This window comes from Centropristis striata, chromosome 4, assembly GCF_030273125.1.
Source record: "Centropristis striata isolate RG_2023a ecotype Rhode Island chromosome 4, C.striata_1.0, whole genome shotgun sequence".
NCBI lineage: Eukaryota > Metazoa > Chordata > Actinopteri > Perciformes > Serranidae > Centropristis > Centropristis striata.
Window position 1 is genome coordinate 29094896 of NC_081520.1, and position 13543 is coordinate 29108438.

The window sequence follows — 13543 nt, forward strand, 5'->3', positions numbered from 1 at the left end:
AAAAATATCTATGTTTTCCAAAATTGTTTTTTTTTTAACTTTCAAAACACAATCATGCGAAGTGAATTTTTTTAGATAACATATACGAGGTTAAATGTGGATTGCATCTAGTTCTATATTTTTGTATTAAATATATTTAACCTTATCTATCTTAATCTCTCTCCTAATCTCCGTTTTACTTGGCCTATCATTATTAAACAAAAACTGGCATGGAATTTTAAGTCAGAACTTTAGAGGGAAGCTGACAGCAGGAAACACATTGCTGACGTTTTTACATCACGAATCCATGAAGAAGTAATTCACTGCACTTTTGAGATGAAGTAATGAAGGGATTAGCAAAATTTATGAAATTGATCGTCTCTTTGCATCTGAAGAAAAGGTTTCTGCTATGTTATTGCATGTACAAAAACCCTATTTTGGAATAATCTAAAATATTCTTTTTGTCAAATTTACTATTTTCAGTCATTTTTTCCAATAAAAAAACTTAGCAGTCCTTGGATAGTAACCTAGCTGCAGGTGGCTGTGTGCATCCTGCAGTTTGACAGCTGGATGACTGTTTACTTGCTGCTGCTGTTTACTTTTGCCTGGTATGCTCTCTATATGTCCTCTGGCTAAACAGTCTCACATGGATATATAGAACAGGGCAGCGGTTCACTACTGTACCAACCAGCTGCTATTGATTTATAGATATTTAATTTCTTAATTTCTTGTGCAAAACAAATTGTTTAACTTAACAAAGCCTGATGCAACAGAGTGCAGGTCTTGCAGACTTGGTCTTATCTCTATGCTATAACAATAATCAAACCATAAGCCTGCTTATTATCGGCAGCAGTGTTTAGAGAATGTGAAAAAAGGACTCACATCTAGCCTTTAATCACTGTATTTAGTCTTTGATGTTCTCATTTCTACGCTGGAAGTGTTTGACATGATAATTGGAACCCAGTCGTCACTTTGAGAGATGCCTCTAGGGTTTGGATCCCAGTTGAAGAGGAAGCTTCAGCGGTTTAAATGCCAGCCACCCCCACCGGGAGCAACAACTCCATAGTTTCATCTTGAGATCAGTGCCAGTGACATCAACATGGAGGACCACCAGCTTATTATTCAGAGAGGTTGGCTGCCGTAGAGAGCCTGCATGTCCTATTCCCCCTGCCTGGCTTTGATGCTGATATGTTCCACAGGGGTAGAGAGAAAAATACAAGTATCTCTTGTTAGGATCATCTGTTTGTTCCTCCCCTGGGACCTGAACATGCTGAACCCTCCAAGGATCAGAGTCTGATCATGAATGGGGTTTGTTTTGCAGACTGTTACGGAGCCCCTGTAGATATATGTAGAGAATAAGGCTTTGTTGAACTTTCCCCGGTTTACACTCCGAATACTATGCGCGTGAGATTTGTGTTTACGCCTGTGACGTAGGTGAACACGGCAAAGAAGAATATGGCTGTACACTGATAAAGTAACTGCTCTGATCAAAGGTACACAGGCGGGGAATGGCCCCGGGGTGCTCGGGGAGGAGGAGGGAGAAACATTAAAGGGCATGAGAGAAAACAGGAGACGCTAAATCTCAGGGGAGAGAGGGAGACATGAGGAAGAGATGCTGACTGCTTGGAGGATGAAAATAAGGAAAGTAAAGAGTAAAGTGAGGGGACCATACTGACTAAATGAGGAAAAACAGACAAAGTGAGACGTAGGATGTCACATTAAAAAACTGTCTACAGTACACATGAGAATTGGTGAATGGCATTATTCTTCTTCTTAATTGCTTCAAACTTATTGGAGAAAATATTATAGTTGCATCCATTGAAAACTACACAGAACAGACAGTGGTTGAGTTTAAAGCAACACTATCTAACTTTTCAAAGGTGAAATAGTATCATCTTCATTCTACAAATTAAATTAAATGCAGTTAAACACACCCTTGCCCTCTTTAATGCAATCACAAGCCACAAGCCAATGTGGAAGAGCCATAAACCTGTATTCTCTCTATGGCCAGCAGGGGGCGACTCTACTGGTTGCAAAAAGAAGTTCATATGTATGTAACACAATAGGAAAATTACCCAACCTTTCACTTGTTTTATTTCGTCAGTAAATGTTTTCCTAATAATTATAATAACAGTCTCAATCACTAGTTTCTTCTTCAATACAGCATGATATGTGAATTATGGTTTTATTTAGAGTAAAATAGACAATAAACATTACATTACATCACATGTCATTTAGCTGATGCTTCTGTCCAAAGCGACTTACAATAAGTGCATTCAACCTCATGGTTCTAGCCTTAGACCACAGGAATCAAGTAAGTACATAACTTTAAGAGCCATCTATAATCACTACAGGAGTGCTATACGTTAAAGAAGAAGAGCATATACATATATATTTTTTAATTAAATTAATTTAGGCGACCATGACTTAACCAAGGTATTGTTGGAAGAGGTAGGTCGTCCACCGTCGTAGCCTGCAGTGGAAAATGTCTAGGTTCTGAGGTCCTGATTTCGGTGGGGAGCTCGTTACACCATTTGGTAGCCAGGACAGAGAAAAGTCTGGAAGAGGTTTTGAGGCGAGATGACCCACACTCGGGAGTCGCCAGCTGTTACAGATCGGAGAGGACGGGCAGGAAAGGAAATAAAGCAGGGTTTACCTTAAGGTGGAGCTATCTTATGATTTACAGGTCGCTACCACAGGACACTGCGTTTTCGTTTTAGAGCTTTCACATTTTCACAGTGTGTTTTAGTTCATCGAAGTTAAGTGACACACATTGGTCAGTTAATAATGTCTTGTTCAGTGTTTGATTCATCTAAAAGACTTCTTGCTACATAGCCCTGTTCCAGCTCCTGATCCGATCTGCACATGCGCTGGTGGCAACAAAACAGTATGGCGACGGCGGCCTTAAGAGAAGATGGTGCTGGCTAATATGTCAAACTTGAGGCTTTCAAGTAGATTAAATTTGAGCATTACAACTAGTTTCTAATTTATGGTTTACCATTTAGTAAGTTAGTTTTTTATATGCATAGTTGACAACAACTGCCTACATTCAGTCAGTTTCCCTCTTAAGCTGTTTTTGGGACCTCTGTCACTACATACTACTATCACCAGTTCTACTTAACCATGACTCAGCGCTTTTCCTACTACTTCAACTTTATCTTACCCCTTTAAGCCACCATTGCAGGGTAGCGTCAGCTCTTCAATTGCCTTAAAAATATTCCACATTTTGTATACATTATTGGTGTTATTCAACTTTTCAATAACATTTATATTAATTCTGCCAATCCCCATTTTCCAACTTTTCATACTCAACTTCTTCTGACATATTCCTGCCAGCATTCTCCAGTTTCACAAGTCGTTCTGTAATTGGTTCCCCAACTTTGAATTTCAACCTGAACAACAACTAGCCATGAAGGACTCGTGAGCAGCAGCAGCTTCAACTGTCTTTATCAAACCCAGTTGTCCTGAGAGCCACCCACTAGGTGAAACGTGGAGGGCTGTGGAATGTGTGAACTGCTGTCTGGGGGTGGATGCAGGCTGGAGCTTGGAGGACTCTGGGAACCAGGCATTCCTCCACAAACTTGCGGTTGTCTGCAAGTATTACCCCCCCTCCCTTCTGATAGACACTGAGTCTGGAGGACTTTCACCCCGCACTAAAGCTTTTCATACAAACTCACGTGTGTGGGATTTACACCAGCTGGTAATGTTGTAGCTAGAAAGACCGACCTACTGAAAGGTCTCATTTACAGTTACAGTTTTTCATGTAAAAACTTAATAGTGTATCCATGAATAAACATATATTGTACTTTATATCATATATTCTTACAAAAAAAGAGAGAGAAAATGACACAATATAGATATGGGAAAAATAATGAACTTAGATTTTTGGTTATATGGAATATTTTGACTAATGTGATAAATAAGTTTAATTTAATAAGTTTGCACTTCAAAACTGTTAATTTTCCCTGTTTTTCTCTGGTTGTTTGTATGACAATTTTTTTTAAATTTCAAGTACAAATACTAGTTTTGACAGACATACTGTAAGAATTTGGCAATAACAAGGAACATTTCCAGGGCGCACCTTTATTCGAAAATATTAATACTTAATTTTAAATTTGTTTCATTTTAAAGTCTTAGTGGTGAATCATTGAAGGAAAGTTTATGTCGCTGTTATTAAAAATGACTACAGTCTATGACTACACTGGTTTTCAGAAGGGGTGTTTTGCAAACATGACTGAACTAAGCTTTGTGTGCATCACATTGAGGGTGGGTTTCGGACTTCCCTTTATCCCCTGGTGACACAGCACGACTCACTAAAGCTGTTTCAACTGTTAACAGATACACATCAGTTTCCTTCAGAAAAAAATAATAATTTGGTGATAAGATGGACAAGGACACTCAAAACAATCGTACATGAACATTTATTTGGCATATTTCCAAAAAGGAGTCAGTAAGCGACATGTATACAGAGTGCAACAGTCAGAGAAACTGCTGTGTTTACCAGCTGTCTTGTACACCTGATCTTATACAGGTGTAATTAAGGGTGTTATGTGTCATGTGTGTCGACTTAATTGGGTTAGGTGCAAGGGGAGACCTGTGGCCCTGAAAAGTAAAGCCTTAAATGTTAATTCTCTCTAATGGCCAGCAGGGGGGTGAAAAAAAATATCAGATTGCATAGAATTCTATGAGAAATTTGAATTCCACATAGAAGATTTGGGTCATTTTATCCGTGAAAGTCAAACTTTTTGGCACACAGTTTCAGCTGCTATACTATATTAAGCCTTTATCAATCAAATCAAATCAAAATCAAAATTACTTTATTCGTCCCCAGGGGGAAATTCAGTTAGTCTGGTAGAATCTCTTGAAGAATGAGACAGCCTGATGGCTGTAATTATTGAAGAACTGGTTGAGTTCATCAGCTCTTTCTACATCACCTGCCACTGGCTGTCTTTTCTTGTTGTTTTAACCAGAGATGGTGTTGATTCCTCTCCACATTTCATGGATGTTGCTGTTCTGTAGATTTCTCTCCAGTTTCTTCTTGTATTCCACCTTTGCCATTTATAGCTATGATTATTATTTTTCATGAGCCTGCAGTGCTTTTTTAAAATGAATTTAATTAATGATTCATTTTAAATTAATTATTTTTTTCTTTGATTATTGCCTTTCTTCTGAATGTTTGACCTCAAATAACACAATACGTACAACGGACAATATTGTAGGGTTGGCTACTGGTGCTTTCAGAAAACATTTACACAATGGGATATTTGATAAATATTCACCATACATTTGGAAACAATGAAAAACTGGGTTAAGGCAAATAAAACAGCTAGAAAAGTTTTATAAGTTAAAAAAATGACCAGGAAGAGACAACACTTATGCCATATTAGGATATTTCGATATAAAAATACAAAAAACTTGTGATACCTTCTGATAACATAATGAAGTTCATGCATGCTTGCTAGATTATTTTGGCATCATTGTTGTTCATTTGAAATCTGTTGGTTTAGTATACTGTAAGTGAAGATATCAGTTTCTTTCTGCCATATTCTACCCATGAAAACAGCTCAGATATGAATCAAGATTAAGCCTTTTGTTTGTGTGCGAGAAGCCTCTCTGAACAGAAGGTTGAACGTTGCTGTGGAGCTCTGTCATTATCACCATGCTCTCCTCCCAGAGGACGGGGGTTTGTTGTAATGGGGGGGTGGGGTGGGGGGGTGGTACTGCCTCTAAAGGCCGGTATTTGTTCATCTGTCTTTGAGCCAAGCTGTCTTTGCTTGAATGCCTCATTTCAAGGTTTGAGCTGTAACTTGTCACAGTGTCCAACATGAGAGTGAGTAAACCCAGATTTTCATTCTTTTTTTAGACAAACAGATTTTAGGTTCATGGTTGGGAAAAATCTTTTTATAGTCTTGATGAAAATAGAAGGGTTTTGCAATATCTTGGGTAATATTTCTTAGTCATTCGCCAAGGCAAACAAGAGTGGCCAGTATTTGCGTTTAACTATTGTGAATCTATGTTGTTCAAGCCCAAACCTCACTGTTTTGGTCATGGAAGCTTGGCATCTAGTAAAAAGGTTTGGATCAACTACCTCATTCCTTCCCAGCCAGCCCTCAGAGCACTCAGCGACCTGCAAAGACTCAGGAACTAAGGATTTTAAGTGCCTGTGGCAGCAACAAATTCCTCTTGGCATTTTAAAGTCCCACATGAGAAAATACAGAAAATATGTGATTCATTCGAGTCTGTCAAGATGCCGTTGATTAGGAGCATAATTTAAACACAGTTTGCACATGTTAAATTTAGTGCTGCGTCAAGTTGATTTATGTTGGGGGCCAAACACATTTAATGGTATGAAATCTGTCTGTGATCCTGCGACTCATCCATCATACAGGTTTGCTTGCCTAAAGGCTGTCTGGTAATCAAATGAGACAATGATAGCGCCGGCATTCAATCATCTTTTTTTGACAAAAACAGGACAGGCTTCAGAACGCTGAGTGGTCTAATCTGTGTACGTTCAAGCAGATGTTGAGTGGGAGGACTTATGAGTAGTTGTAGACCTGCCAGTAAATGTTTGAAGTTTGACTCTTTTTCTTTCTTAAATACATACAGCACTGTTCCACAGCCCAAAGGGCTCTTTTACTCCCACCCACTCAGTTAAAAGCTTACTAGTCCCAGATTACAGGTTGGAGCTAATGGTGGGGCTGTAGCTCCTCATCATGCAGATGCTCCCACAGTGGGAAGGCTACACTCGCTGCAGACTGAGGGAGAAGATGCACCAGGGTTTTTAGTTGTGGGTGAGAATAATTTTGCTGCCAAGTGTTCCTACGCAACAGGAAACAAATTGGGCCTGACCAAGAGCCTCACTGCTTTTTTGGCCCCAAAACCGTAAAACAACAAGCAAAAACTCTTAAGTTCGCTAAGTTTAGGTAAATATTGATGTTTATCTCATTATGCAAAAGTGATGTCACTGACTTTATGTACTTTAAGTATTTAATACTAAAACTTTAAAATGTTCTAAATTGGTGTTGGAATCCATGCTAAATAGTGAAATAGTAAAGTAAATAAAGTCCATTTGTACTCATGTCTTCTCCACCAAATTCGCTCTGGTTCTTGAAGCAGTTCCATTAATGTCCCATGTTTACACCAGATTTGTGCAGAACAATTGCAAAAAAGGATGCATCCTCTACAGGATGTTTTGCACAATGCTCAACATAAATAAACGTGAGTAGAAAAATGGCAGATCACATTGATTACCTACAAGATTTTGACGTAGAAGGCACCTCACGGTTTGCACTTCAGGTCAAGGAAAACTATTTATATTAACTAATATTTTTTTTTTTTTCGTCAAACCTTCTCAGGACGGTTTTAAATATAGGTGTTCGAACCAGAACAGAACCTTTTCCATATTTGTGGAAAAGGGGTAAACAGTCATATAATGTTTCTCGGTGCATGTGGGTCAGTGTGCAGAGCTCAGAGACGCTGTGTCTGCAGCAGAGGGCTACAGCAGCAGACAGCAGCTGACATTTAGAGTTCAGAGGCCACCCTGTTGGTCTGGTCTTCCAGGGCCCCCATAGGTGGGCTGACCCCACATAGTGACAGCTGGACAACCAGTCGCAGAGTCTGACTCCCATGCAGCACCCGGGGGAGAGGAGTGAGTGGGTTGCTGTGTTGTTTTTCCAGGGGTGACAGAAGTCAGTGAGAGACTGGGGGGCATATTTAATGTGATTTATTCCAGTGTCGAATGTCAGATTGGGTTCTATATTATGAATTATTACTCCGGTTATCGAGCAGTCAGTGTTTATACTGACTGGCATTTGTACACTAGAGTAATTTACTACAATGTTGAATTCAAACTCATCAACTCCCTCCTCACTGTTTTATACGTAAAGGACGATATAGTGAGGTCATTGCACGATGAAGAGACACTTTCGAACAATACTTTAGGCCTTTTTTTCCCTGTCTGTTCTGTAAATGATGTGATTGTTGTTTCACGTTGGCTGGTGGACCATCCATAATAAGTACCGACATTGTTGTGATAAATGCATGAAGAGAGAAGCTTCAGTGCAAACACACCTGTTAGTATTCACAAAGAAGTTACGAGGATGAATAGAGTGTTAGTTTGTAATTTCTCATCAGTCTGGTTGGTTTGGTGGAATTCAGCTCAGTGAAATGGGATATTTGAGAGATGGGAGTTGAATCTTTTCATTGTGTGATAGTTGGAAATATATAATATACACTATATATATACACGTATACACATTGTGTATCAGATTGTCATCAGTCCATGGCTCAGCCCCCCCAGCCAACACACACACACACACACACACACAGGAAATGAGATAGCTGGGACATATTTCGTACCACAGCTGGATATAATCTGATTAATATATCAGAGAGTTCAAATATAAAGCTAATATCGTCCCTTTATTAAAAATAGATACAGTAAGTCAGTCAGATTTTACTGTTTTTATTTGGGTTTCTTAGCAGCCTTTGAGTTTTCTCACCAATATGTTATGTTCATATGTTAGCTCAGGTTAAAATCCATTATATGTCACAGTATGTAAGTGTGTTTTAAGACCTGAATTCTGTTGCTAAGAGCTGAGGAAACACTTATCTGATTTGTCTCTTTTCCTCAGGAGAGACAGCGACTGGAGACCATCTTAAACCTCTGTGCTGAATACAACAAAGGGGAGACCCCCGGCCTGGACCCCCTGGGCTCAGGGAGGACTGGTTTCCCCGGAGGACTGGCAGATGGCCGAAGACCGTCCATGGAGAACATCCTAGGAGGCACGCCGTCCCCAGCCACGCTGCGCCTGCTGCAGAGACAGAGAGAGAGCGACGAGGAGAACCTGAAGGAGGAGTGTAGTAGTACAGAGAGCACTCATCAGGAGGTGAGGACATCTCCTGCTCTCAGCACAGCATCTGCACTGCTCAATGGAGACAGACAGGTCAGAGGGAATGCTTATTTCCCAACAACGACGCTCTGCATGCCACTGTGGAACCAGCATGTGCAAATAATGTGCTCGGCTTTACTAAATCAGTGGTTTTTATAGTGGTGTTCAGGGACCAAAACAATGCACTACGTCACCCAGATGTTTTATTTCCAAGCTGTTTTTATCACAGTCTGCAGAGTGTTTTGGAGCAAAGTTTTTTGCTTGCTGTCTTGCAGACATACCTGTCAAAGCATGAATTCAAACTTTATACACATCTGCATCTTGTTGGATTTATTTTGGCATCCTTTTCATCTGTTTATTTCAATTAAATCGCAGCAAATTTTGTTTATTTTGGGTTTATATTGCTGTAGTTGTAACATACCAGCAATCATCCAGACACATGGCTGACATACTGTATCTGGGACTTTCACAACAGGTAGAAAGGAGAAATAGTGGTTATTTCGGCCGCAGTTGATGACAGAAAATGATGGCCACATTAAATGACACTTTTTTTACACAAACACAAATAAGATCCTGCAGTCTCATTCATAGATGTGCGTCAGACTCGTGGGGCGCATGCATTAAAAGCAAGAGGTAGCACACAGTGCACACTGTGGAGTGCGCACAGGCCAAACGTGTACTGCAGCAGACTGGAAGTCTTGTTTTGAGTTTAGCCGATTGCCGGAAATGCCAGTTAATAAAATAGGTTTATCAAAAACTGTGAATCATTGCAACCATGAGAGGTCCTTGAGCATACAGGCATAAATGTGCCAAACAGTAGCATGAGAGATTAACTGCAGACACACACACACACGTGCAACAGAACGCATGATTCTGCCCAAACCACAGCCTGATGGATCTTCAGTTCATAATTAACACTCTGTAAACTGTCCTTTGTAGTTATTTCTTTGACTCAATGGCAGCTTATAACAAGCCCTGGGTGTTAAAGTGTTTTTTCTTATGTATTTCTAAATGTCACTGATATGTAGATCATATGAACTTCATATCAGTGACACTGCATGACCATCTGAAAACACACCAGGTGCATTACTTGACAAATGACCCTACAGTACATTTACTGAAGAAAAATACATCAGCTACACAGTCTGCTACTTTCTCTCGCTTCTTAAATTCCCCTTTCCCCCCCCCACTGTTTGGGCTGTTTTAAGACTTGCAGGATACCTTTTCAGTGATCAAAAGGTATCAATTGTTTGTTCCTTCATGTCTGTTTTTCCTGTCTTGATCCGTTTGTTGTCACTAGGGTTTTTTAATGCCAGCATTTTGAATTTTCGTACATCTAATCAGTTCTGAATTGATTCAAGCTGATCATTTTTGTACTAAAAGAGAGCTGAAAAATCCATTGAAACTGCATTTAGACCAGGGATACCAATTATTCTCCTGTGAGGAAAGTAATAACAGTGTGTAAACAGAAGGTCACAGTACAGCAAGTACAAGTCAAGTATATGTATCAGACTTTATGTACAACAGACTGACTTTGTCCCCTGGCTTCACTTCCTGTCCTGAAGGCTGACCTGTGCTCTCTCCCTGCAGCATGAGGACTCGTCCAGTTCAGGCAGTGCAGGTCGTCTGGAGCTGGGTTACCTGGAAGACGAGCGGGTTCGTGTTCTTTCTCGGATCGATGAGCTTAAAAGCCGGCTAACTGAGCTCGAGCAACAACTCCAGGAGTCCAAACAAGAGGTAGAGAACAGAAACAGAGAGACTCAAGTAAAACACATGCATTTTTATTGAACTAAAACTTCCCACAGCAGCAGTTCAGGCTAAGTACAGTTCAAGGTTGCAGCACCCTCACTATGTGTTTTGATTACTCTGTGGGGGCCTGAAAGCTGATATTAGCATTGTAGCTCACCGGTGCCACTTGGTGATTTCTCTTCCAGGCAGAGATGGAGCGTGCCTTGCTGCAGGGCGAGAGGCAGGCGGAGCTCGACCAGATAGAGGCTGAAACGGACATCATCACTCAGCTGCAGCACAAGCTGGATGAGCTGGAGAGCACCATCCAGAGGGAGAAAGACAAGGTACATCTCTCGTTTTAGGTGCTTTATTTGAATCCACCAAGTGTACAGGATTCAAATATTTGCTGAGGTTTTGTACGTTCTAAGAAAAACACACATGTACACTCTCTGCCTGAGCTTTTACAATCTCCTAAACACTCTCCTCTGGTCTCTTACATTTCCTGGTTTGTCACTGTTGGTTAGTAGGCATTCCTGTCTGTGCATTTTCAAGTCAAGAATGCTTGGTACAGACTATTCCAGCCACATTAAGGGCAGAATAAATGACTGGATTTACCTCCTTGGGTATTCTCTTTTGCATGATTTGCAGGTTTGCTCTCGGGTCAACTCTCATTCTCTTAGCTGGACTCCGCTAACTAACCGAAATCCATTAACCCCTAATCCTTTCTCTGCTTCTTCAGCACTCACAGTTCCTGTATCTCTGATCATCTGTGCTCACCTATTTCTTCACTGTCTGCATGACAGACCCTGTGGGTCAGGAAACCCTCCCTCCAATGGCTGTTTGGGCTCCTTAGTCTTTGGTTCTGTAGTGCACGGGTTCAGCAAGCCAAGCCACTTTGATTAAGGTGTTCTGGTAGTGGACAGGGGAAACTTCTTGCATGTTCTCTATAGTGGTTTTAGTGGGGGGTTCTTTTATTCTTTTTACCTGCAGCCACCCATAGACGGTATAATAGATGTGGGCCTAGCCCCCGTGAAGTAACCCATTGGTTTGTGGAGTACCATTTTGAAGCCTTACCATCGTCTTTAGTTGGCCATTGCCATCTTGGTTGTTTGGAGCCAGAAGTGCTAGAGGGCAGAGCTAACTTATCGACTAAAGCTAGCGCTATCTAGCTAGCTTGGTTAGCAAGGTGCAAAAATTAACAGCTCACTCCTTAGTGTCTTCAAGTACAACCGAGAACATCAAATATCATAATTTTTTTGACCAAATAGCTCAGTATTGATATTACGACAATATTGTTGCGTTTACTATTTGTGTTTTCACAAAATATTTACACAATGAGAGTTTTGATATATTCATCAAGCCAAATAATAGAACAACTAGAACAGTCAGAGGAAAGACGAAACTTAAAATCTTACCATATCCAAAATCTAAGTCTTACATTACAATATACATACAGACAAACAGACAAACCGCACAACACCATGGTAATGACTTGTTAATCAGAAGTTAGCTCTGCCCTAATGAAGACCCTGCTGTATTGTCTATTTTACTCTAAATTGGGCAATAATTTACTAAATAAACACTTAGATTTCTGTAGAAAGCTTAAGGCACATTGCATTGGCTTCACTTGTCAGACCTCGAGATCACCACTTTCTTACCAACCACATATAAACTTCAGCAAGAAAGTGAGGAAGTTAAGTAATAAACATTTACCAGCTTTGGTTGTTAAATTATAGTCAAAAAAACAAAGTTCCAATCTGAATGTTAAGGTGTCTTTCATGACTGTTTAGTGGAGGATAAGTCAGTGATTAAGTCAGTGAACCACGATAACAAAAATTTTGTGTCTAATTATGTCCAAGAACACAAGAGATGTTATGTGGGAATCTTTCTCACAAAAACTGCATCAACATTTAAAAAGTAGAGGATAAATTCTTCCTGAACATGGTGTTCCACTACTTCCAATAAGGTTTTTAATCATCATGATATAAAAATGAATCAGTGGCGTCTCTTAGAACTGCTCAAAGCTTCACCTGAGCTTCCCCTCGACAGAACGCCGCCTTTTACTTTAGGGCACAAACTGTCAGTGCTGTTAGTCCTAAAAGACACTTCAAAGTGTCCCTGAGCTTGGAACTGGAGCAGCACCAAAGAGACGTGATGTTTCTGTTCTTTTACTGGAGAGCAACCGAGACAGTGTCACTACTGTCATTGCACTGACATTGCTCACGATTATTACAAGTGAGTTTATAAAAGCTCTGGGGCCAAACGGTGTCAAGTAAGTAATGGGCCAATTGTCTCACAGCTCATTTAAGTCATTTTTGTTGGTGGCTTTACTTGATTGATTCTCTCAGGATATGTGCACCCAATAGTTGACAGAATGCTTTGAGCAAATTTGAAGAAGACACTCAAATGCAAGTATCTGTTACTTAAAATTAGAGTAATTCATTCAGCCCAGCCAAGTCCTAAAACTCTGTCAATTGCTAACACCTTGCAGCTTTTCATTTGCATGGTGTGGATTTTGAGCAGTGTCTCTCTCTCTCTCTCTCTCTGTCTCTCTTTCTCTGCCCTTGTCCATCCATCCTGTGTGTGGGTGTGTTGTGTCTTTCTAGGAGAGGGCTAATGTTGAGGCCGAGCGCCGGGCCCTGCAGAGCCTCCAGGAGGGCTACGCTGAGTTGGAGAACCAGCTTCATAATTGTCCCGAATCCCTGCGGGAACAGTTGCAGGAACAGCTCAAAAGGGTGGGTCATCAGTCTAACAGAAGCACCTAGACCCCCCCACCACCCCACCCCACCTACAGACCTGAGTCAGCAGTCGCCGGCCTCACACACACACGCACACGCGCACACACGAACACACACACACACACACACACAGGAAATGAGATAGCTGGGACATATTTCGTACCACAGCTGGATATAATCTGATTAATATATCAGAGAGTTAAAATA

The 13543-nt window shown here is 40.6% G+C and overlaps 1 protein-coding gene across 1 annotated transcript in view; it reads left to right on the forward strand.

Annotated features, from left to right (window-relative positions):
• phldb1b (pleckstrin homology-like domain, family B, member 1b) overlaps positions 1 to 13543 on the forward strand; it is a 117257-nt gene that overhangs the window by 73908 nt on the left and 29806 nt on the right. The window contains exons 7-10 of the mRNA XM_059331424.1: positions 8613 to 8924; positions 10461 to 10607; positions 10805 to 10942; positions 13205 to 13333. Of these exons, the coding sequence (XP_059187407.1) occupies positions 8613 to 8924; positions 10461 to 10607; positions 10805 to 10942; positions 13205 to 13333 (726 nt within the window). The remainder of the gene's footprint in view (positions 1 to 8612; positions 8925 to 10460; positions 10608 to 10804; positions 10943 to 13204; positions 13334 to 13543) is intronic.